This window comes from Miniopterus natalensis, chromosome 2 (genome assembly GCF_054644295.1).
Source record: "Miniopterus natalensis isolate mMinNat1 chromosome 2, mMinNat1.hap1, whole genome shotgun sequence".
Taxonomy (NCBI): domain Eukaryota; kingdom Metazoa; phylum Chordata; class Mammalia; order Chiroptera; family Miniopteridae; genus Miniopterus; species Miniopterus natalensis.
This window is the reverse complement of record NC_142082.1, coordinates 148,520,635-148,545,365: the sequence shown is the minus strand read 5'-3', so window position 1 is coordinate 148,545,365 and position 24,731 is coordinate 148,520,635. Positions and strand designations below refer to the sequence as shown.

Sequence of the window (24,731 nt, the reverse complement as noted above, 5' to 3'; positions counted from 1 at the left end):
CTTGGGTTTATATTAGACTGCAGCCCTGCCTCTTCATTCTGCCTTTTTTGCCACTTTTCTCTACCCATATATCCTACATCTCAAGGTGTAAACAGTGTCTCAACTTCTTTGCCAAATATTTAACAGGACTTCCAGTATTCCAAAATATTGGCTGCTGATGACACTGTTTCCCATTAGATAAAGTAACGATAACCCTTACCACCATAGCTGTCACCCAAAGTCGATATTTATAACCTATTTCAATCCTACTTTACTAAATTCCCTTGAAGGTATTCTTGAGATTTTTTTTTAATATTAGAGAGAGAAAGGAAGGAAGAGAGAGGGAGAGAGATTTGTTGTTCTGCTTACTTATGCACTCATTGGTTGCTTCTTGTATGTTCCCTTACCGGGGATTGAACCCACAACCTTGGCATATCAGGATGATGTTCCAGTCAACTGAGCTACTCAGCCAGGGCTGAGGATCATTTTGTTCAAGTTTCGATTTTGCTGTTATTCCTCTGCAGTGCTGATTTTGCCACCCAGGGTACCTATAGATTGTCTATATAGATCCTCATACTGTATTAGGTAAAAGATATTTTGCCTTTCTCAATTAAATGACTGCCTCTTCAAAATAATGGAGTTTTTGTTTGTTTGTTTTTACTTGAAAACAGCATCCCAAAAGTAGAGGGTATCTTCTTCACGGAAAACACAGCCAGCTCAAAGCATGACGATGAATATCACCTGGAAGTGCAGTCATTGAATCGGGGACTTCCAAGGCACAAAGGCACACCCTGTCCTTTTGATTGTTTACTTTGTGGACAGCACATAGCTAATCTCAAAGAAATTCGGTTAACACTTTCTTTTGAAAAAGCTATTTTCTGTAATTCAAAGAAAAGACAGTTTACAGACGCCAGGAGGGGAGACACAATAGCCAGCAGGACCCAGTGAAAGGCCGTACCATCAAAGTGACAATAGACGTTTGAGCCTCTCAGAGAACGGGCCGGACTTTCATGTAAAAGTTCGGTGTACCATTTCTTCTTTTTAAATCTGCTGTAGACGTGAAGGGTTGAAAGAATACTAAGAAAGTTTTCCATTCAAGCCCTTCTCCCCTAGAGCCCTGGGATCACCACCCTGATTCAGTTTACATTATGGCAAACATCAACTCCTCAAGCTTGTTCTTGTCTCCACTCACCCTACCTACATAACATGCTTCTATCAGCTTCTCTCATTTCAAGCAATGATTTTGCCACCCAGCACACTCTTCTGGAACCCCTCCAGCGCCCCATCCCAGGTGAGAATTAAAGAATAATATAAAAATCAGGAAGGTCACTGTGCTTCTGCTGAAGCCATCTTTCCGAACTGCAAATCACACTGTATTTTCTTTACAATGACACATCTTTTCCTTTTGCTGAGAGTCTGAATTTGTGAATAAATATGTTGTGGCCACCTTTCCATGGTATGGCCCTTGTTTACCTCTCCAGTTTTATCTTCCCCCATGCCATCTCATCTACCCAAATCTTAAACCCTTGGCTTCATACTCATTAACTACTAAAGCTTTTCTAACATAACATGCTGTTTCCTATCTCTGTGTCCTTGCACGGAGAGTGTTCTCTGCTTGGAAATTTGGTTTGGGTGAACACCAAGGTCAGTTTCATTATCTCTTCCAAGGCTCTTTTATTAGGTTCTTCCAGCAACCCCAACCTAAAGCTGATCACCATCCCTATTGGGCTTCCCCCTGGCCCACCCCATGTGGGTTTATTAATGCTTTTCTGGGGAGGGGTGGATAGCAATGGAAATTATCTAACAAGGAAAGAGAAACTGATAACATGAGAGAAAGGGAAGGAATAATTCCATGAGAAAAACTCTTGAAAAATAAAAAAAAGGAATGCTTGAGCATGAGGGGAGGCCTTGGCTTGTGATAGAATTGGGTATTTTTCTTTCATTATAATAGAGGGACAGACTAGAAGGTGGTTAAAGATGAATTTAGATTGATGCTCTGAGCGGAGGGAAGATGAAATAGGTTCAATTTCAGTGCTTCTTTTTCTCCGTGAAGCATGGGACAAGGTGATTAGCTGAGAGTGGAGAGAGGGCACTGTAGCAGAGGAAAGGGTTGGGAAATACCAGCCTGGGAGAGTGGAAAGTTGAGGTGGTAATTATCTACCAGTGTCCAATAAACTATGAGGTGAGGTTATCTGTGAGAGTGGGCAGGGTCTGTAGGACATTTGATAAAAGAGGTACAACCTGATAAGAGAAGCATATTGTGATTGTCAGGCAGCATTGGTGGCCCATTTGAGAACTGTGGTAACGAATTTACAGTGAAAGCAGTCAGTGTGACCAGCATGGTTGAGTGTTTTCCTCCAGGACTACACAGCCGCTCAGGTAGGGATATAGGAAGTGAATAGCTGGACTTGACCACGATTGATAGGCCTCTTGCTCAATGATACAGTGGAGGCAGAGAACAAGCGAGTTGTGGATTTTTATACCAGATTATTATGAGCAACTGTGGATTCCAAGCTGGGCAAGGAGAGAGCATGAGGGATGATTGATAGTGAAAAGTAGGAGGGTCGTTAGGTTTAAGGTCTAATGAAAGAGCTAAACGTGAGAATGTGAAAGTATCTGAGCTGATCAGAGAGTAAAGTGCTTAAAGTAGATGTTATAAAAGTAAAGCAACTATGGAAATAACATTTTATAAATAGTCTAATCTACGCATTGCTTATGGCATGTTGAATTATTTTGATGGGACGACCCCCCAGCCCCACCCCAAGAGCTAATATATAAATCACAAAATCCAGCCACAAATGACTGTGGATATTTAGCCATTAGTAAGCTAACAAATGGTCATTTTAATGTTTGTTCAAAACTCAGCAGTCAAATATGAAAAACCCTGGATTTCTGGATTCCTACAAAGATAAACCACATGATCCTAATACCTAAAAGCAACTGCAGTTTTCTCAAAAGACACATAACCAAAATAGAAAAAAAACCCACAACACCTACCTATCTGATGTAAACAGAAATGTTTCCATTGTTTCCTCCCATGCTCTTGTTTTTTTTATTTAGATGGAGCAGGACTAGATGAAAGCCCAGTAAAGGGCAGATATCCATGCAGTTAGCCTGAGTCTCTAGTCGGCACAGCAGAAATAACTATACAAAATGTGTACCATTTCTCACACTCATCTGGATTTTAAGTTCCCTCTTTCTATTCCTGGTCCAGAATTCATGACATTGATTATCGATTACTGACATCATGAATCCAGTCCCTCCCCCAATAAATTACTATTTCTTTTTTGTTAAGGTATAAAATTCATTCTAAATGGGTAATTTATGGCTTCCTGAGGCAATTCAAAGAGAAGCAGACACCTATGTCTAAAAAAAAAATCTGACAGTTTTATTCTCCAAAGAATCCAGAAAGTCTCTAAGAACAGGAAATTTGGGGTTCAACACTGCCCACATTTCACAACAATATCATTGAAAAAGAAGTCATTGAAATGGGGGTTGGGGTTAGGGATGTTAGTGTAAAGACACTGGCCACACTGCTGTTGCTTTCCCTCTAATGTCTCTATGAAACGTGACTTAGTTACTAGTTGCAGCAACTTGTTATGGGTGTTTGGAGTTAGGGTGTATGGCCTGAAGTGTTGTAATAGCCATTTGGGTATTCCAGGAGTTTTATTATTTATTTCTTACTAAGTATTATACCTGGTTTTCACTATCCAGAAGATAATGACATTGAAGCAATATTTTCACAGTAGAGCAGTGATGTTCAACTGGTGTGCTGCAAAAGGCACACGGGTGTGCCACAAAACATTTTTACAACATGCAATGCCTGACTATTTAGTCAGGGGCACTGACCTCTTTTCCCTTAGATTGTCAAATAAAGAATGACAACAGCGAACATAACAATAGTTGTCTGGTGTGAATGAATCAGAATTGTACCTGGGTGTGTATTTTTTGTCAGATAGGGAAAAAATATACTATCTTTTGGAGTACGGCAGAACTTTAGTAATTAGTTTATGTGTGCCATGAGATGAAAAAGGTTGAAAATTGCTGCCGTAGAGTATCTAGGCTTCTCTTCCCTGTGGGGATTAAAATTTTCATATTTTCCACTTAATTCATTTTTTAAATAAATGTTTTGTCGAAACATCTAAAGGTGATGTTTCTCTAGCTACTAATCAACAATACAAAATGTAAAACAATGATACACGATTAATATTAAACTTGCATAGTAGTACATATGTTGTCTGAGTAATAAAAACCAACAAAACAAATGAAATAAAAAGAAAGATTTGGAAACAACAGACCCCTTGCTCCCGTGACTGCCAGTGAACATCAGTGACCGTCCTGTCTAGCTCTGGCTCTCCTCCAGATTTCAGTAGTTCCCGCAGCCTCTGAATTTTCTCCCTCAGGGTAAAATCTTGACATGTGGCATGGACCTCAGAGCTCTTCAGTGTTTGGAAACAGTTTTCTTGAAAAGCCTTGGCCCACAGGCATCTTCAAGCCTCAGTTCTTCCTCTAACAAGAGAGTCCTATCTAGAAAGCAGAAGTGTAGCTCTCTTTCTTTTTAAGTTCCTTGTTTCTCCCCAATCACAAAAACAACATAAAATTCCCAGCACTGTAATGTAACCGATTTATGCAAAATCCCCACTCTAGTCATTCTAAGATTAAAAAGATGATCCACAGCAAGCTTTACTAACTTGAATCTCATACTCCACCCTCAATCTCCACATAATTTCTTACAGGATTAGATATCATGATTTGATTTTTTAAAAATATGTTTTTATTGATTTTTAGAGAGAGAAGAAGGGAGAGGGATAGAGGGATAGAAACATTGATCGGCGGCCTCCTGCACGCCCCCCACCGAGGAGAGGATGGAGCCCGCAACCGGGGCCTGTGCCCCGACCAAGAATCCAGCCGTGACCTCTTGGCTCCTAGGTTGATGCTCAACCACTGAGCCATGCAGGCTGGGCACCATGATTTGACCTTTTTAAGGGACTTTGTGCATATTCCCAGAACATAGCATCTTAAAGCACACTGAAGCCAAAATGAATGTAGTTTCCCCAGATCTATGAAGCGACCCTTCCAGGGCAGCCACGAATGACATGGGCGGGGAGCAGGGCTAGCCAGGTGGCCTTGGCTTGGCTTTGCATGTGCCCCTGAATTGTCTGCTTGGAGAAAATGTACAGGGGTAGCATTTCCCTTTTATGTTTTTCATCAAACAGCTTCCGAGTGACAGGGGGAGAGTCAGGAACATTGGTAGGGAAAGGGCTGTGTTGCCTGAGGTGGCTTCGGCTGGGTGCACAGGGAATGCTAAATGAGCCGGAGCCTGAGGCCGCCTCTCCCAGAAGCAGGCCTGACAAGCCACCCTTGCCTCCTACAAACAAAATGCTCCGCAGGTAGCTGCTTATAAGTTATTTTCTCATAGAATTAAAGGATTCTAAAGTGTATGCTTGGGTACTGATGTGAAATATGTAGCGTCTGAGGCATTCTCAACCAAAGAAAGAAATGCGAGTCCACACCCAGCACGGGTTAGGTGGTCTGTGGTGCCTGGGGAATCTCATCTGAGTCTCCTTCTGAGCCTGGAATCTCAAGACCAGAAAGTTTGTCTTTTGAACTAAAGCTTGGTGTTTTCCGTCTGTATTAGTATGTACTGAGCCCTGGATGGGCCACATTTTAAGTAATTTTAATGATTAATTTAAGAAATATGTATTTATCAATGATCTTTATGACTCAAGGGCTACTATTGAGAAAATGGAAAACCACCACACTAAATGCCAGATTTTTTTTGGAGACAGGCAAGGTGGCAAACCTGAAACACCACTGGCTACCTAGATAGGAAGCCCTTAAGAACTTCAGGAAGCTCAAAGGAAATATGAGGGCGCTGAGTGTCTTTCAAAGGGAGATGTCAGAGGGAGGGAGGAGGGCTGGTGGGTGGAGGGGGAGAGAGTAACCAAAGAATTTATATTCATATATGCACAACCCAAGGACATGGACAATGGTGTGGAGAGGGACTGAGGACGGGGGTGAGACGGGGTAGAATGGGTCATTGGGGAGATAAAAGGACATTTGTAATATTTTAAATAAAATTTAAAAAGCGGGGGGAGATGTTAAAAACAAAGATATTGTAGGTAACTGAGACCTGTTTCACCCATTGGCTTAGGTCCAATCTGATGACAATATTGAAAAGTGATTTTTGACCTTAGGGTCTTCGTCTTCTTTCCCCTATGATTCATGGGTAAATGCTTTTATTTGTGGTATTGAAGTCTCACAGGTAGCTTCTGCCCTTTTTGTTTTAATATATTGGTTCCATTGTTTTGCAAAATATTTTGATATGCATCTTCTAAACAAACACCAAGCCAGACAGAGCACACCATTGAGAAAGTAGAGAAAACACTCAGGAAAGGAATGCTCCCCTCTGGAAACGTCTTCCCACAGGGAAGGGAGTTTCTCCGGTGCTATTGGAAGGACATTGAAAGTCAATGGATTTCAGCTTTGACTGAGGCTTTTCATTTGCTTGAATTGTAAGGTCCCAGTCTCAGTTCTTTATGGAGTGTTTAGGTTTCCTTGCAGGCCTCTAAGGAACCACAAGCTGCTTTACTCCCTAACTGTGCACTTCTCTGCTGTAATTGAAGCTCTTTTGTTGCTGTAATTCCTTCCTAATGTTACAGTTTTAGTCAAGTATTCTTTCCCTCTGGAGGCATTAATTATTGCCAGTTGTGAAAATATCCTTGCTCGGCATTACTTTTTGCGCCTGGTGCCAAATCATGTCACTTTTCCCGATTCTTCCTTTCGGTGAAAAGACTTTTCAGCTTTTTTTATTGTCCAGCATATGCCATGCCCCTTTTGACCACTGCAATGTCATTTAGAGTATCTTTGCCCACCAGTTAGAAACAATTCTGTATTGTTTCATGTATTTCACCAATTTGCACCACATGTCTCAAGAGAGAAGATTTAAATTTTATTTGATTTCATATTAGCTGTGAAATTATTGGTCACTGGAGCTTATGATAGTCTACCCTTGCTAGGGATTTACCTATGGTTTATAGCATGTCATTAAAATAAATGGTTATTATTCAAAGACAAAGACTTCACTGAAATGCAAAATCAGAAAGGAGGGTACTTCATCAAATATAACGGAGTACACTGGGACCTGACCTCTTGTTTAAAGTAAAGCAAATTTTTCTTTATTTAGTCCTGGTAATTATTTCAGATTATACACAGTTAAATGGATACTTTATTAATATCAAACTTCAAAATATTGTCATTCACACACACACGTACACACACACAAAAACTACCTCCAATTAAAGAGGAAAGACTACTCAATTACTGTTTTACAAGAAGTTTCAAGCATTAGGAAAGATTTTGAAATCGAAGCAATCACCCTTCAAGCAGCATTTACTCAGTGTCCACGTCAGTAAATCCCTGATCTAGACACTGGGGAAGGAGCATTAAATAAGACAGACATTCCCACAGAGCCTGAGCTCTAGAAATTTAACCCAGACTTCACTTTCTATTTGAATTTACTTTGTTCTTTCTCACCTGATTACTTACTAAAAGGCCTTATGTTCTCCATCCAATAGAAATAAGTTCTCCTTGATGAGAGTACCAATTTGTGTTTTAATCCTTGGAATTATGTAATTTATCCTAATGCCATCTGCTTCTGAGAGTGGTATAAGTCTATTTCATTATATAGAAATGAAATACACTGAAATTTATTAATATTTTGCTGAACATAAATCAGGAAATAGATTCAGTATACATTACCTAAGGACTGACAGTTCAAGCCCCTTAGCCATGTGTTTTAGTAAATGTGTTTCCTTGTTCATTTTACTGCTGCATTTTGAATCATTGCCTCTGCCCATACGACTGTTGATGTCTCTCCTTTCAACCTGGATGAACCCATTTCATCCCCAGGGCGAGAGCTTCTACCAAATGATAGAAAACCTTGACCTGAGCCACACAGAATACTTGCTTATTAGCTTATTGTCTAGAACTCAAAAGAAGAATTAATGCAGAATTTAATATAGTCTTTTTTATTTGAACTGTATTTTGTTTTATTAAAATACAAATAAAAACACAGCAACTCTCAATATTTTAATGAACATTTTGCCACCTGCTTTGACATTATCAAATATTTCATTGATTCTATCATATTGACATATGCATATTTTATTTATACTTCATTGTGTGATTTCTAAGGAGTTTTAGGTTTATAGTTTAGTGCAAATAATGCACATTTCCAACTTTACAATGAAGTCAAAAACATTGGCTTGAATATGCAGAAATAAACATCGAAGGTAAATTTTGGTGATTTGGGTAACAACTTAATTTCAAACGTTGGGCACTAACTATGAAAATGTCCCAGGGTGACCCAGAGTATCTGAGTTCTCCGTTTTGCTGTGGGATGCCTCCCTGAGATAAATGTCATTGTGTGTGTTTTCCTCAGGAGGTCGAGTTGTGTCGTGTTAGCAGTCAAGAGAAGCTGGGCCTGACAGTCTGCTACCGGACGGATGATGAAGAAGACACGGGCATTTATGTCAGCGAGGTAAGAAAGGCCACGGAGGGGGTTAGAGGGTGGGGACTGTGAGGGATGGAGTAAAGTGACTCACCAGGAGAAAACCCCTGGGAGCCTGAATGTGAAGAATTGGCCATGTTCCAGTGCTTGTCACTTTCAATTAGGAAAGTAAATTATGGTGCCCAAGTAATGTAATTATCATCAGCTTGTTTTATGTGGATGCTTTTGCCACAGAATCCCAGTAAGGAAAAAAAAAAAGCAAAAATAGTAGCATTGTCTAAATTAGAATGAATTCCCATAAGTATGCAGGAAGTTAAGCAAAGTTTTTGATCAGCAAACATTTGTCCTTCCATTACGCTGTGTCTTCTGTTAGTTCTGTTAACAATAGCATTGACTAATTGTTCTAAATCTAATATTTCCAACAATCACATATTTCACTCTGCTGACAGGATTAATAAATTTGAATATTCAAAGTGTGCATCTATTAGTTCATTTTACGCAACCCCATAATTACTTTTTTTAAAAATGAGGTACTTAAATATGTAACACCCTTCGTGTTAATTACTTTGAAAAAATGTGAAGCTAAATTTATCATTATAGGTGATTTTTTAAAAGTCCCAAAAGAATCATTTTATGAGAAGTGGTAAGGTATGATTTTTTTAAATTATATATACTTAAAATTTAAAAATTACATATCTGTGTAAACATATGTATATATGTATGTGTACATGTATATATTATCTAACTCTTCCATATATACATGTAAAAATAAATGTATGTGTGTGTATGTGGTGTGTGTGTGTGCGTGTATATATATATGCCAAAATTAGACAAACTAGATACTAATTGCTGTTCCATTCTGTTCCAACTTTTCTTGTCCATGATGTTGAAAACATTACCTAACTTATTGAGCTTCAGCTCCTGAGCTAAAACAATGTACAACAATGCTTACCTCATTGTTAGTAAAGAGGTGTTTAGAATATGTAAAAGATAATGTGATTAATGCACTTAGAAAACTATACAGCTCTATAAATGTAAATGTTACTCGTTACCACTTTACCGAAGTATTTATTGAATGGCTTGTGCAAAGGAAAAGTCCCCAGAACATACCTGGTTAATATACCTCTTTTAAATGTGCAGCTATCATGATCCCTGCAATTATGGTGGAAGTGTAAGGAAACATCTGGAGAATTATCTTTTGTAATGTGTACAGAGGTACAAATGTGAAAGTTGAATATTAGTTTGGTTACAGTTCCAAAGACAAAGTTTTAGATTGTGAATGGCTTCTAAACAGGAAACAATTGATTAATCATCCTTCACTTCCTTCTAATAAGCCTCTGTTTACTATTTAAATAAATCAGCTTTAGAACTTTACTTTTTAGGGATAGTAAAGAAGCCACGGGAACTGAGCATATGTATTAGAAGAAATGTATTTCTTATACCTCTTGCATGTAATTATAGTGTCTCTTGTTCTTGATCAATCACTTAAGACTCATTTATTAAGTGGAGCCACCTAATAAACAAGTAACAGCTAACATCTGGATAGGATGGATCAACCTCATGAAACACTTGGGGGGAAAAAAGAAAAGCTTTGATGGAATAAGCACAAATAAATGGTTTGAAGCCATCATGTGAAATGTGATATTGGAATTACCCCTAGTAAACTGTAAGTCATCAATCAAGTTTGGCCCATTAAAATATTGATAAATTCTTAATAGAGCCTTAAGTACCTGTTTATTCTAAAAAATCTTAGTTAATATATTCCACCCTATATGCAGTGTCTAATAATAATCTACATGGGTAAGATTTTTTAAATTTGTAAGCAACATAGATTATAAATCTCTTTATAAATTAATGTGTTCATGAGACAGAAATCCTTCAATAAGTATGTTCTTGTAGCATAGCTACCAGCTTTCCTAAGACAGCAAAGGCAGGATTTAAAATCACCCTAGTAGAAAGTAAATTTCCTTGGTCCAGAGAACCCTAAGTATTAACATCAGCTGAAGACCATGTCTGACAGTTGGGGTTCAGAAATCAGCGAATGGATATAGAAGAACAGATAAAGGAAGGGAGGCAGGGAGATAGGGAGGGAGGGAAGTAAAATGGTCTTTAAATTAAGCTTTCTCTAATCCTCCCTAACTGTTATTATTATTAATTCCAAAACGGTTTAGTTACATTTTTAGAACCAGTGATTTTTTTTCCTATAATTTCTTTTTATTATTGGCACTATTAGAGATGTCCTCTATTTTCACCCCTTTACCCACCTCCACCCAGCCCCTCCCCCTGCCTCTGGCCATCACCACACTGTCGTCTGTGTCCCTGCGCTATGCAGCTATGTTCTTTGGCTAATCTCTTCATCTTCTTTCATTCAGTCCCCCCCAATTTCCTTCCCCTCTGACAGCTGTCAGTCTCTACCATGTATTCATGCCTCTGTTTCTATTTTGTTCATCAGTTTATTTTGTTCATTAGATTCCAGATATAAGTGAGATCATATGGTATTTCTCTTTCTCTAACTGGCTTATTTTGCTTAGCATGATAATCTCTGGGTCTTTCCATGCTATCACAAAGGTAAGAGTACAATGAGGTATCACCTCACACCTGTCAGAGTGGCTGCCATCAACAAATCAACAAACGACAAGTGCTGCCAAGGGTGTGGAGACAGGGGACCCTCATACACTGCTGGTGGGAATGCAGACTGGGGCAGCCACTATGGAAAACAGTATGGAGGTTCCTCAGAAAATTAAAAATTAAACTGCCTTTTGACCCAGTGATCCCACTTCTAGGAATATATCCTAAGAATCCTGAAACACTAATCAGAAAGAATATATGGACCCCTATGTTCATAGCAGTGTTGTTTACAATACCTAAGACCTGGAAACAGCCCAAGTGCTATTTAGAAGAGTGGATAAAAAAGCTGTGGTACCTCTGTTTACACAATGGAATACTATGTGGTTGTAGAATCAGTGATTTTTTTTGACGGAGAAAAATTTGACATGCATGCTATCAATCAAGCATTGTGAACCAGGTTTCTAGAAATATTTTTTAAAACCATATTTTTAAGTACTCATGAGGTGTATTGCAGATCCGGTTGAAGATGTGTGTCCTCTCCGTTGCAGGTAGATCCGAACAGCATTGCTGCCAAAGACGGCCGGATTCGAGAAGGCGATCGAATTTTGCAAGTATGTGGTGTGGTTATTTCTGTTAATCTCCTACTATATGTCCAACAGTTTTAATTTTATTTGTTTCTTGTAAAATGTTAGAGGAAAGAATTTGTCTTTGTTTCGGATAGTAACAAAATAAAAAGGTATTATTTAAATATTTTTCAGTAAGGGTGGTGCCATCTGTTAGGAATTATTAGCTAATAATTAGTGATTATTAGCTAATACTTCCTAACTATTATTAGCTAATAATTAGTGATTATTTACATCCTCTCTGGAATCAGATAACTTGACTCCAGCTTCCAGTTCCACACTTACTTGTGCACATTACTGAGCCTCTCACTGTAAGCCTGTTTCCTCTTCTTAAAGAATTATAATAAAACATTGCTGCAAAGGTTAACTGTGATTATGCATGTGATATTCTTAGCACAGTGCATGGTAAGGAATAAGCATTCATTGCCGTTATTACCAGCAGCAGCAGGTATTGCTGCCTTTTCCTGAATAACTTAGGTGACAAATCCCAATGTTCCATTACTGTATGAATGTCTAGAAGTCCGAAGACGTTTTAACTCTTTACTAACAAGTTGTTCCGGATGGATGGAGGAAATATGCTTTCTTCTCCACATGGAAATGTGAAAACATAGAAACTGATTAAATTTCCACCGAATGTGAGAGGTAGTAAGCAGGTCGTAGGGGGGCTGTAGAACTGGAAAGGTAAGTTCGGGGCCAAATCAGGAATAACTGTTGAAAGCCAAAGTTTCTATCCTAAACTCGCCTTGGCCCTCTCTCTCCCTCCTGAACCCTTTCCCATGAAGAATGGCTGCAGAAAGACACACAGCTCATCAGCTTTTGTGCCCAGCTTAACCCCAGATAAGAACCCAGGCCCTTCAGAGTTGAGTTCCTCTGCAGATCCAACTGCAAAGCAGGAAAGAGAACTGAGGAGACAAGCTGAGGGCATCACAAACCGTGAAAACATTCTGCAAAACTTTCAGTCACTAGGACAGATCTGTAGTTCCCACTTCTTACTAGATATGGACCCGTGGTGAACGTTTCTCTGAATTCAACACTCTGCCTAGGACGGGGCTTCAAATAGACAAGACCCCATCCCAGCATTTGGGGCAGTCCATGTGAAATTGGGAAGAGGGCTGCATACAGAGATGATTACAGGTTGGTTCACATTGTCATGACAAAGGCATGTCCCTGCCCCTTAGGGTTAACTGGAATAACACTAGAGGGTTATCCTGCCCAGCCTTCTGCTTTTCTTCTTTCCTGCCATCAGGGTGACACTCACCAAATCACATGCTTCTTCCTACTTTTCCTTTCTCTTACTGGATGCCACAGAATTCCCTTTCCATCAAGGACCCTTTACTAAGGCTCCAATTTAAAAAGAATAAAGGTATAAATTGGCGATCATTCATGGTCCCACTGTTTTCAGAAAACTTCCAGAATATATCATTCCTGCTTCAGTGAGCTCTCTGAGTGGTGGCCTGTAGTTAACAAACTGGACTGTGTCTGGCATTGGATGTATCAAAGGAAGTAAAGTAAATCAGGAAACCAAGACTTAGTCTTGTTTAATCCCATATTTTCAATGTCTTTCTCATGCACATGTGAATAAATTAATGAATGAAACAAAGGTATTCAGTGGAGAGATTGATAGATGAATGAAACCTGCAGTAAAACTTTATTTGTGTGACCTCAACAAGAAATAAGAGCACCATTTTTTTTTAAATATATCTTTATTGATTTCAGAGAGAGGAAGGGAGAGAGAGAGAGAGATAGAAACATCAATGATGAAAAGAGTCATCTATCCGCTGCCTTCTGCACACACACACACACACACACCCCGGGGACTGAGCTCACAACCTGGGCATGTGCCCTGACTGGGAATCGAACCACAATCTCCTAGATCCTAGGTCGATGCTCAACCGCTGAGCCTCGCTGGCTGGGCAAGGGCACCATTTTAATGTATCATCTAGATAATGAAAGTTTCAAAAATATTTTCATTTTTTTATTTGGAAATAATTTTAAATATATTGTTCACTTTGTTAACATCTCCAATTAAGTACACTAAAAAGAACAACTATTTTACTCTCAGGATTGTGTTAAGCCCCGCAATCATTACACAATACTATAATAGAGTAAAACGCTCAATGACCTAAAAGTTGGGAAGACTTTGTGCCCCATATAACATGACCCTAGCTGGCTACATCTTCTGATATGTCGGATCTATATTTTGTCCTTGTTCTCTTGCTGTCTCTAGCTGTCACTTCTTCCTCTCACATCTACATGCCACATCCCATGCCTTTTGGACCCACAGTGGCTCCCTTCCTTCTTCTCAGCTAACCACTTTCCCAAGAGGCTAGGTACATGAATACAGCTTTTAAAATTACATCTATTAGTTCTGTAGCTAGGACTGGATCAAAATAAATATGTGTGTTCCCGTATATGCATACGTGTTTTGACACTTCTTTATTCTTGGCTATATTGTGGGCGGAAAATGTTTTTAGGTAAAATATTTGTTGGATAATATGACATTTCTTAATGGAGTTTGTTCATGGGAGAAACAACAGAATTGATAAAGCGCTGTTGTCTGTCTGATTACTTTATATTCAGCGGAAATATGTCACACTTAATGAATAAATGCATGTCACATTAAAAAGCCTTGAATTCAATTCTATCTGCACACACAGGAAACAAAGAGTCTTAAGGGCGATAGTGAAATTATATTAAAGAAAACGGTGACAAAATTGTACCCATAGACAAACAGCTCCCATATGGCTGATGGGGAGATTATGGGATACCCTGTAATGAAGAATTAATGACTCTTTTCCAGGGAGATGAGAGTGGGAGAAAGGATACTTCTTATCCTTCAAGTTTCCTGGCTGGCTTTTATTTAAATGAATCCCTATAGAGCAATTGTGATTTTAATTTCCTGTTCACGAGGACCCAAGTAGAGTGCTTCTGTGGTCCTGTCCTCACTGTGTAGCTAAATGTTTCCAAATGAAGCCTACCCTGGACCTGTTAGATGACCTCACCCAATGACACCACACACACGGAGATACTCACCTGAGATTGATGCAGGGCGGGGATTATGCAGAAGCGAAACCATGAACCGACTTTATGACATATATTCTAGCTATCACGTGTGTGTTTTCTCTCTGCAAGTGCCCGATGGTTCTATCTGCTGTGCCATTGCCACAGACTTGTAGTATCAGATGTGTCCTCAGAAATTAATATTGGGAGGTCCTCTCACACAATTGCAGCACCGAATAAAGACAAGGCATTTCGGAGCCAGAGAGGGACAATTAAATGCCACCTACAATCAGCTTTTCAAAGGAGAGAGCACTCTATTTTCCTTTTCTCCTTGGGGTAATAAGCATTTAATATTCTATGTAAGCAGCCTCATTTCACCTTGGCCAAAACAGTCAGCTGTATTCCTCAGGACTACTAGCTGACAAAAGCGGGCAAAAACTCCAACAGTGGCACATAAGACTCCTAAGGAGCTCTCTTTTTCTTTCACTTCCTTACACACCAAGTGGCCCTCAGCATTTCTTCCTACTCTTCTTATTTTCTTCCCTTTGGATAGCTCTTTTTCCCCGATTTCTGTTTTTTTCATCTCTACATTTCTATACTTCATTCACCTTCTTCCTCTCTACCCTTGAATATAAACACATTTGAAATGAATCGTTTCTCTTCTGCCTAAGATTCTTTCTTGTGTTTTCAAATAAATTCTATAGGTGGCTGGATGCCTACAATTTTAGTTGCCCACCTGCCTCTAATACACTAATATGGGAAAACTAAATGTTGGTATAGTCAAGCAAAAAAGCTATATTAAACCATTTCTAGGATTTTAACCTTTTATACACACACATACACACACACATGCTCACATGCACATACATACAGGAGATTTGGCCTCAAGTGAGATTTTGACTGATTTATCTTTGCGGTTGCAAACCTCCTCCAAGCCAAGGCAATATCGTCTTTGAAACTAATATTTGCATATGGCCATCCACAGAAAGCAAGACAGATATATTATCTAGCAGAGTTTTTCCTCATTTATAACAGAAGTTACCTGTTGCCTTCTCCTGGTTCCCTTTCCCTCTTTTTTAAAACATGAGGTCTTCCATTAAATTGTGGTGACTCACTACTCATCTGTCTCCTCCCCTTGTTTTTGGGTCCTGCACCTTTATGTCTGCTGGCATTTGCAGCCACAGCAAGCCACTCCCCACAGCAACCCTAAAGCTACAAGCCACCATTCAGGAATAAGAGCAAACGAAGGCTGGAAGCTCTAGCTGATTCCATTCCTCAGATCTCTTCATTCCTTGAGAAGCATCTTTGATGAAACTCAGTCCTTGCCCCAACATCAGCTTGAGTGTCAAACTAAAGTCCTGAGGACAATGGGATCTACCAACCAGCTGACTAAAGTGGCCTTTGTTTTGGAAAAGAAACAATAAGTCACACTTTAATGCCAGATTTCAGTGACAAACTCATTTCATTCCACATATGATTCTGAATGTAAAAGTGCTTCTAAAACATATGATCTCTCCCCACCAAAACAAGGACTGACTGTTGGGTCCAAGACCATAGCTCTAGGTCATTAGGATTTCATAAAGGAGAGAGATGCATACCAACTGTAAAAGGACTTAAAATGAAACAGAAACATAATGTTTCTTGATGGCTCTCTAAGAGCTAAAAGCACATATGAGATACCTTTTAAAATAGAATCAAGTTTACTGCTATATAATTGTTGTGCATGAATTTTAATATATTTTCTTTATTTAAAAAGATAGTTTTTCCTTTAAATTAATTCATTTAATCCTTATAACAACCTCCTTAATTATCTATTATTATCTGCACCTTAATATAGGGAACATAATAGAAGTGTTAAACTAACATGCATGAAGAGTATTTAGATTACTGCTAAGTGAAAGTTAGATGAAGAACTTGGCAGTATGTACGTTCTCAAATGGAGACCAGGAGGAAAAAGTAGTGAGAATTTATTTTAAACAGGAAAGATGAAAAAAATCTGTGAGATCATCCAACACAATCCCCTTAGGATCCAATGTGCCTACAGTGGAGGCGAGGGAATTAGGTCCATGATTGACCCAGACAAATAGATGCACTGCAGATATATTACTAAGAATTACTGTGAAATGGAACATAAATCCTCAAAGCTCAAAGAAAGTAAAAATTTTCAAACTATGCTTAAGTGGGGGTGGGAGAGGCATAGTGGATTCCATCACCACCAATTTGTCTTTATTTGAAGAAAAAAGGCCTTGTATTCAGTATGAAAATACTTTTTCAGATATGTATTTATGAAAAAAACAACATATGCTTTAACCTCATAGTCATTAACCTCCATTTTAGAATCATAGCTTCTGTTTTCTAACTTGATAAATTTTATTTGTGAATTGCAACGAAACAAACAAAAAAAAGGAAATGCACTTGAAACTTATAAAATCAGAATTTCCTGTCTACATGTACAAGTGAGAAACTAAGGGATCTTCATTTGATCAGAGTAAAAAATACAGCGTTTGGTTGCATGATTTCCCCCCCTTTTCTAGTCTTGTCTGCTTTGTTTGTGTTATGTATATATGACAAGAGTCTGTGAATATGGGTCATTTACTATGGCTCAAAGTTGAGATTTTCCGGGCTTGGTTTTGGTAATTATTTCTGTCCTCATATATAAGCCAGAATCCCAGAGACTCACAACGAGGAAACCTCAGTAGTCTACTTCATGCTTTTAAGCAGAAATCCTTAGTGAAAGATGTTAGATTAATTATTGAAAAAATTGTCAGAGCAGTCACATTTTAATTTATTGATATAATTAATACTTATTGTAGATAGAATTACTTGACCTCTTCAATTGAAATTTATTTTCATATATTTTGATTATATGTTATGGATGAAAAATCTCATTGTCTTTATGGATTTGAGCAATCAATAAAATAAAATAAATTTAAAATATCCAAAGAAAAAAGTTGGCTTAACTAAGAGCTAAATACATTTAAACATGACAGTGTAGTTTAAAATACAAACTTCAGAAAGCTTATTTGCTCTGTCTGTAAAACTTAGAAAAAGGGGGGAAAAAAGATGTATATTAAACTCCACTGTAGTCTTTTCTTTTTATCCCAAAGTTTACTCAAGCTTGGTTTCTTTCACGAAGCATTCTTACGAAAAGCTAATTTTAGTCTGTGTTCATTTAAAAAAATATATATTTTAAGCACACTTAAGAGATGAGCCTTAAGATATTGCATTAGTCTTATTGTTTTAGGTTAAGGATAGATCTTAGAAAGGAACCGGAGTATTGATGAGGAGGTTACTGATGAAGCATTCCTTCTTTTGATTCGTTAAGCACTGAAAGATATTCTGGAGGGTGGCTTGGGACAACTGAGTCAGACCCGCACACAGATAGGAAATGATTAAAAGAAAGTGCGAGCGGCGGGCCGGGGAGGCCCGCTGGAGATAACGCCGCGGCCCCCTAATTGGCTCCCGGCGAGCCTGGGATGACGGATTTCAGTTGTGCCATCGCCACGCTGCTTCCCCCAGCGCTATTATCTCAGAGTGACACTTCCATTACTCTGCGCGGGCAAAGATGAACGTCACCTGTCAGGGGCTGGTTAATTGTGTTGCTAGATGTATGTTGCCAGGGCGCAGGTTGGACATTTATGAACATAACTGCTTCCTCTGATGTCCGCCATCCTTCAGGGATCGATATGGCCCCTACAGTAAGCGCGTAATTGAGTGAAGGCACTTACCACCGAGGGGCTGAAGATGAGCCCATTGTGCGAGCTTCATTGTCCATACATTTACCATAAATGAGCTGATATTTGCCATTTATTGTGCGCAGCATTGTGGAAATGGAAACTAATGTGCCACTTTCATTTGTTTTCTAGATAAATGGGGAAGATGTCCAGAATCGCGAAGAGGCAGTGGCTTTGCTCTCCAGCGATGAGTGCAAGAGAATCGTGCTGCTCGTTGCAAGGCCAGAGATTCAGGTCAGGACAGAGATCAGAAGTCTTCAGGCCGAACTTTATATCCATTATCTGCTCTTTCGTATCAAATCGGTACCACGGATGCTTGTAAAACTGAGTGTACAAAATATAGGGTGTCTCAAAAAGCTGTATACACACTTGGAATAATTATTAATTTCAGTGTTTCTTTCTTTTCAAATTTAACCCATTGGAATTAATAATTATTCAAAGTGAGTATTCATTTTTTGGGACACCGTGTGTGGTTGAGTCATCTTTTCTAACTTACCAACCTGACCAAAATAATTATAAGTTAAAAGACTCCCTTATATTGCTCCACAGAATGGAAGCTAAACATCTTTTAAATTAGGAAAAACACACAAAACTAAATCATTATTTTCCCCTTCCACTTACCAGTTATTTAAATTAATTCACAAATGAAAAATGGTTGACTCCACATAATTTTTAATTCTGTGTGGATCCTTGCTTTAGGTTTTCATCTAAAAATACTTAATTGGCATTTTAAGGTATCTTGAAAGAATCTCTAATGAGGGAAACATTAGCATAGCTAGCTATCAACTTAAATCTTTTTAGAATAACTTGACGAAATAAAGTGCCTTACAGAGTATGGTGTGGTTCTGTGTGGAGTAAATGAATTTTTTCCAGGTTAGTGTGACAAAAACACCTGTCCAGCCCAAAACAAACTGATGGCTTCTAAAGGAAACTTTTTTATATCTTTACAAAAGGAGATGCCATGAAAGTAAAGGAGAAGTAATGGTGGAAGAAAAGTACTATTGGTACTTCCTTTTGTATCCTTTTAATACCCCACCACAATGCAGAAAGGACATTACATTGTCACCATTCTATCCATCTGTCAGGAGTTTGAGTGAAGTTGCTTATATCACCATTTGTCTCCTAGGTTATTGATCAGATATTTTTCAGACTCAGTAACTACATACTATCTGTAAATTACATTGAGTAAGTATATTTCTGTGTCAGACCGAATCCTGACTTGAATATAGTAGTTATAAAAGATCGCCCTTTCCGCATGTATTTCCTCTATGCCCTTGACAGTTCTAAATAGTTCCCATAAAGCCTTCCATAGCTCAGGGCAGAGTAAAAGTTATACACCTGAGGTCTTAGGAGTGGGGAAGGGAGCCTACACAACTCTCTGGACTGCCTATTTGAGAGTGAATTTTTAAAATACATACAAAATTGCACTAATTACCTAGAAATGTCACAGACCAGTTAATCTCACTGATCCTGTTTTCTTGAAAAAGAACAGTGAGACTAACTACATATTAGTGAAAATCATGGTGAATTAAAAAGAACTCAGGAGTCATCCCTCTTGTAGGAGAGAGATTTTGATGTTATAATGTGGTTTCCCTGCCCTTTCCAGGTAACTGCGAGAGAACCTCATTAATTTAGAATCAAAGCATTTCCTTCCCACACAGCTATAATGTGCTGTGGAAAGAATAGAAATTAGTGACATAAGACCAGATATTGTTCATCTTAGATGGAATACCTATGCCAGGTAGAACCAGTGGCATTTCAAATATCTGGCTACCCCCCTGACCCAAGAGAATCAATGTGGTTGGATGGATGCATTTTCAAATAAGGCTTCCTTTCCACTGTTGATAAAAGATGGTCGTCTGACTGTAGTATCCATTCAGTCTGTCAAAATCAGCATCTACGTCAGCGCCGTGATCTTGGCCCCTTAGCCTTCGCCACACTGGAATGGAGCTAATGGCCTTTAGAAAATCAGATTTCTAGGAAAATAAAGAAAGAAAATGCATTGTAACTCCACACTTTAAAAATGCAACTTAAGCAGCACAGGCTATAAAGTGGCATAAAAAAAAGAAGAAAAAACAACAACAACCTTGTCTTTATATCACCTGTATTTTTGTCAATTTTAATATATCTCATCCTTACTTTTTTTTTTTTGCATGTGCGTTTGAGTCAGGGAGAATGTGGACTTTTTTCGAGTGCTTTTTCTAAAAGCCATTTTTAAAAAATGTTTCAAATACTCTCTATATTCTCGGGAATGATCTACAGAGTAGCTGGGGGCAACATTGTGCAACTGTGCAATATTTTTAAATAACTCATTTCTTTCATTTCCTGTCAACTTTCTTTCATTTTCTGCTCATTTTCTTCCTCAGACCATTAATGATATTGCTCTTCTCCCTGCTTCCCCTTGGGACATGGGGGCAGAAAGGGCTTTCATAAGACCTTGTAGCCACTACTTCGGAGACAGTGCCGGGTGTTTCTTTCCCTGCAATGCCAGTGTGTGACCTCTTATCATGCTGACAGATGCCCCTGCATCCCAGTGACAGTCCTCCCTTTCCTGCAGCTCAGCTCAGGGGAAAGTTCTGTCTCTGCCTCGGTGCTGGATGCAGAGCCCCACGAGTGCACATCTAGGTGGAGAGGGGCAGGGAAAGAAATGAGCAGGAAGGATCTCTCCTTATTACGCTGTGTACACCCCCAGCCCAGAGGAAAACCTGATCAGGACATACACTGACTACAGAAGGCAACTTAAAGATCTGTGGGGTTAGTTAGCAAGAAAAGAGTTACAGGGAACCATTCATTTCTACCCTGTGGTCTCCTTATCTTTCCCACCCCTTCACTGAAACATCAGAAGACTTTGTTCCATCATTCATTGTGTCAGTGTCAACAAATATTTGGTTTTGACCTGATTTAAGGAAAATTCCTTGGTGCGCCTATCAGAAGTAAACATTTTTAGCTTTAAGTAATTTCTTTTGGAGTCTGGCATTTGCAGCTTCATGAAACTTAAAAGGAATTAAAGAATGCAAAACTTGGACAATTATAAGTTGGACTGAATTTAAATTTTTAGTCCACCTAATTTTCATAGTTCATCTGCATATCAAAGTTGGTGGGATGGAACTTGATCAAGTTATTAAGGCTGCATCGAGATAAGTGAGGATGAATAAATGTGTCCAGGATTTCAGCCCCAGTAAAATTGAGGTGGTTTTAGTTCTAGAGAGCCTTTAATAAGTATCAAGAAACCTATGGTCACCTTCATGTTAATGAACATGATACATATGCTAGAATGTCTCTTCTGGTGCCGTTTAATGTCTTTCTGTTAGATTTGTTTTGTTTCTAAGTTTTAGATTCACTTATCTTTAAATGGTTATTTTGCCCATTTGTTCAGTGGTGGAAACACTTCAGACTGTTGTCAATTTCGCCTCACTAGCAAGCTGCTGTTTCTCTGTAACACAGAGTGAAGCAGAGATCTGACAATCATTCAGTTAATTTAATCAGCATAGACAGCTAATTTATGTAATCCGGCTCCAAAATCCACTTTGAGAAAAATTATCTGTATCGGCTGTCAACACTCATCATATTAGCAAGGTAACCACCAGTTTTCCATTTCATTTTGTACTGAGAAGCCAGAAGGATTCGTTCAGTGTAATTGGTGTAAGACTCCCACAGGAATCCCTGCATTTGGCACCCAGGAACAAAGCCCTGTGTGCTCCACGCCCCTCCACCACCTTAACTGCAACATCTGCAATGGGGCCTGGAAAAGGAATACAAATAAACATGATGTAGCATCACTTTTTTGGTTTTGTTGTTGTTGTTAAGAAGAATAACTTCTAATTTTTTTTCAGATAGAATAAATAATGTCTGTATTTTGTTGTTGTTAATATTTTTCCATTGCTTTTAGATAGAATGGAAGGGAGGGAGGGAGAGAGAGAGAGAGAGAGAGAGAGGAACATCTATGTGAGAGAGGCACATCGATTGGTTGCCTCCCACACACAACTGGCGTGGGAATCTGCAACCTAGGTATGTGCCCTTGAACAGGAATTGAACCCACAACCCTTTGGTCCAAGGGCCGACGCTCTAGCCACTGAGCCACACCAGCCGGGGCTAATGATGTCTGTATTTGTGGCAAGTCACCATCTTGTTAACTTGGAAGCCATTCACCTAAAAATCAAAAAGCAGGAGGGTAGAGTCAGTGTGTGGGGAGGGGCACTTTGTTTGTAGCCACATTGGGGGTGGTTGTTAAGGAAAAAACCCCAGTGGTCTCGCGGCCCTGTTGGCACCACTGCATTTTCTTCAACGCGGGGACTGTCAGCGGTAATGAGCGCGACAGCTGTGGATGGGCCGGCGTGCTTTCCATGCACTGTGAAAGCCGGTAACGTGCTATGCTGGGAGATCCACGGGGTTAGGAGAGAAAATCTGTGTCTCTGTCTCAGGAAAGAATAAAAGGCATAGCACCTTTTTTCTAACACCTTTTCTTCCTTCTGAGAGGTGAACTATCAGAGGCTGGTGCTCTAAAGAGAATCATTATGATAAAAGGACGCGGTCAGGCATCGCTTTTACGTTTCCCCATCCTGGCCCGAGCGCTCGCTGGCCTAATAGAATGCACTAATGTATTCTCCTGCAGCTGGATGAGGGCTGGCTGGAAGATGAAAGGAACGAATTCCTGGAGGACTTAAGCCTGGAGATGCTGGAAGAGCATCATGACGAAGCAATGCAGCACACGGCCAAGGAGGTGGAGCAGGTGGGCCAGCGGTTTGACCGGATCATTCGAAATGTTCCCCGCTCTCTTCTTTAATGCATAACCATAAATGGAGGGGAAAAACACAACGAAATCAAAGAGTTTGCTTAAACATCTCTATAATGTAACTTCTGAGAGCAAATGATAATCTCAAATGAAACAGAGGGAATAAATATGATTTTGTTCTATTAAGAATATTTCTAGTTTGGGAAGCTTAGGGACCATTGTCAGTCAAGGACAGTAGAATTTAAATGCTGCCCCAGATACTGTTCAACCTAATTCAGAAATTTAACAGTAAAAATGCCAGCCGGAGACAAACTATGACTCCTAAGGTAAGCCCTCCCCCTAGACAGTCATTTTGTACTTTGAAATCAATGTATGTGCTTGAATATTTAGGCAACTAAGGGAAGACGATGACAAGATGGAAGCCATCTGTCTTGTTTGTTTTTGGTGTGATGATTACACCTGTATGCTAAAAATAGGAGCAGTTCTACCTGAAGTTATTGACATCATTTTGCCTTAGGGTCACATATTTATTCAACAAAAATTCTGAGCACCTAATGTGTTAGCTCCACACTTGATCTTGAGAATACAAAGAAAAATGAGCCAAGTTCCTGCCCTTAATTCATTCATAACTAGTAAAAGATCCCACTGTGGTTTGTGGCAAACCAAGTCTTCTCATTTTTGTTGTTGTTTCCTATTAGATACAAGCAAGATCAATGTATCATAGATTTTGTTTATGTAAGATTCAAGACATTCATCTGCCTGGTGTAATTTTATTAACACTTCTGCTGTCAGTTTACTGATATAATTATCATCTTGTTCTCAACATTAATTCTTAACACATCCTAAAAGATAATTTAAAAAATATCCTGACAGGCTTAAGAACATGAAACACAAGCATCCTATCACTTTACCAAGCTGAATAATTAAATATATTGGCATGCTAGCATCCCATAACAGACATGCTAGTATCCCATGTATGTGCACATGTCCATATACTAAATAAATCGTGAGATTGCAAACCACAGTGTCCACATAGCCATGTATGCTCTATACTCTGCACTGATAGTGGATGCTCATTGGCCACTTCATAAATATGCTCAAAAACAATGCTGCTCTTGCAGTGATGGCTTTTCAATATAGGACAGATCGAAATTTTTAGGTAGGATTTCAACACTGGCCACGATAAAGATATTTTCAGGCTGCAGCTGCTGGTTACAAGCAAGAAGGACCTTGCTCCGGGACTTTCTCTCTTAGATACAAAATGTGGCCTGGTGCAGAATTGACAGGAGGGTGTTGGAATAAAGAAAGGAGAGACCCTGTCCAGGTGAAGCGATATGGTGTCAAACGCTACCTACTCATCACACTTAATACAAACGCTAGGTCTTTTGAGGGAACGCTAGATGTCCCTGAGGTTAGATTTTTATTGTGTGGAAATTTTTCTTCACCATGAGACTGAAATATGATGAGAAGTGCAGAAACCCTTAAAAGTCCTTTGCCCTTAAAAACAATAATACTATATTAGGAATGTCCTGGTAGAAACATTGCCTGTCACTATAATAATTCTGTAGGGAAATGATAAATGA

At 39.1% G+C, this 24,731-nt stretch overlaps 1 protein-coding gene across 2 annotated transcripts in view; it reads left to right on the top strand.

Annotated features, from left to right (window-relative positions):
* The window catches only part of PDZRN4 (PDZ domain containing ring finger 4), a 329,363-nt gene that overhangs the window by 298,351 nt on the left and 6,281 nt on the right, over window positions 1–24,731 (top strand). For both annotated transcript variants that reach the window (XM_016201131.2, XM_016201132.2), the window contains 4 exons: window positions 8,423–8,521; window positions 11,608–11,670; window positions 18,549–18,650; window positions 23,029–23,145. In XM_016201131.2, the coding sequence (XP_016056617.2) occupies window positions 8,423–8,521; window positions 11,608–11,670; window positions 18,549–18,650; window positions 23,029–23,145 (381 nt within the window). The remainder of the gene's footprint in view (window positions 1–8,422; window positions 8,522–11,607; window positions 11,671–18,548; window positions 18,651–23,028; window positions 23,146–24,731) is intronic.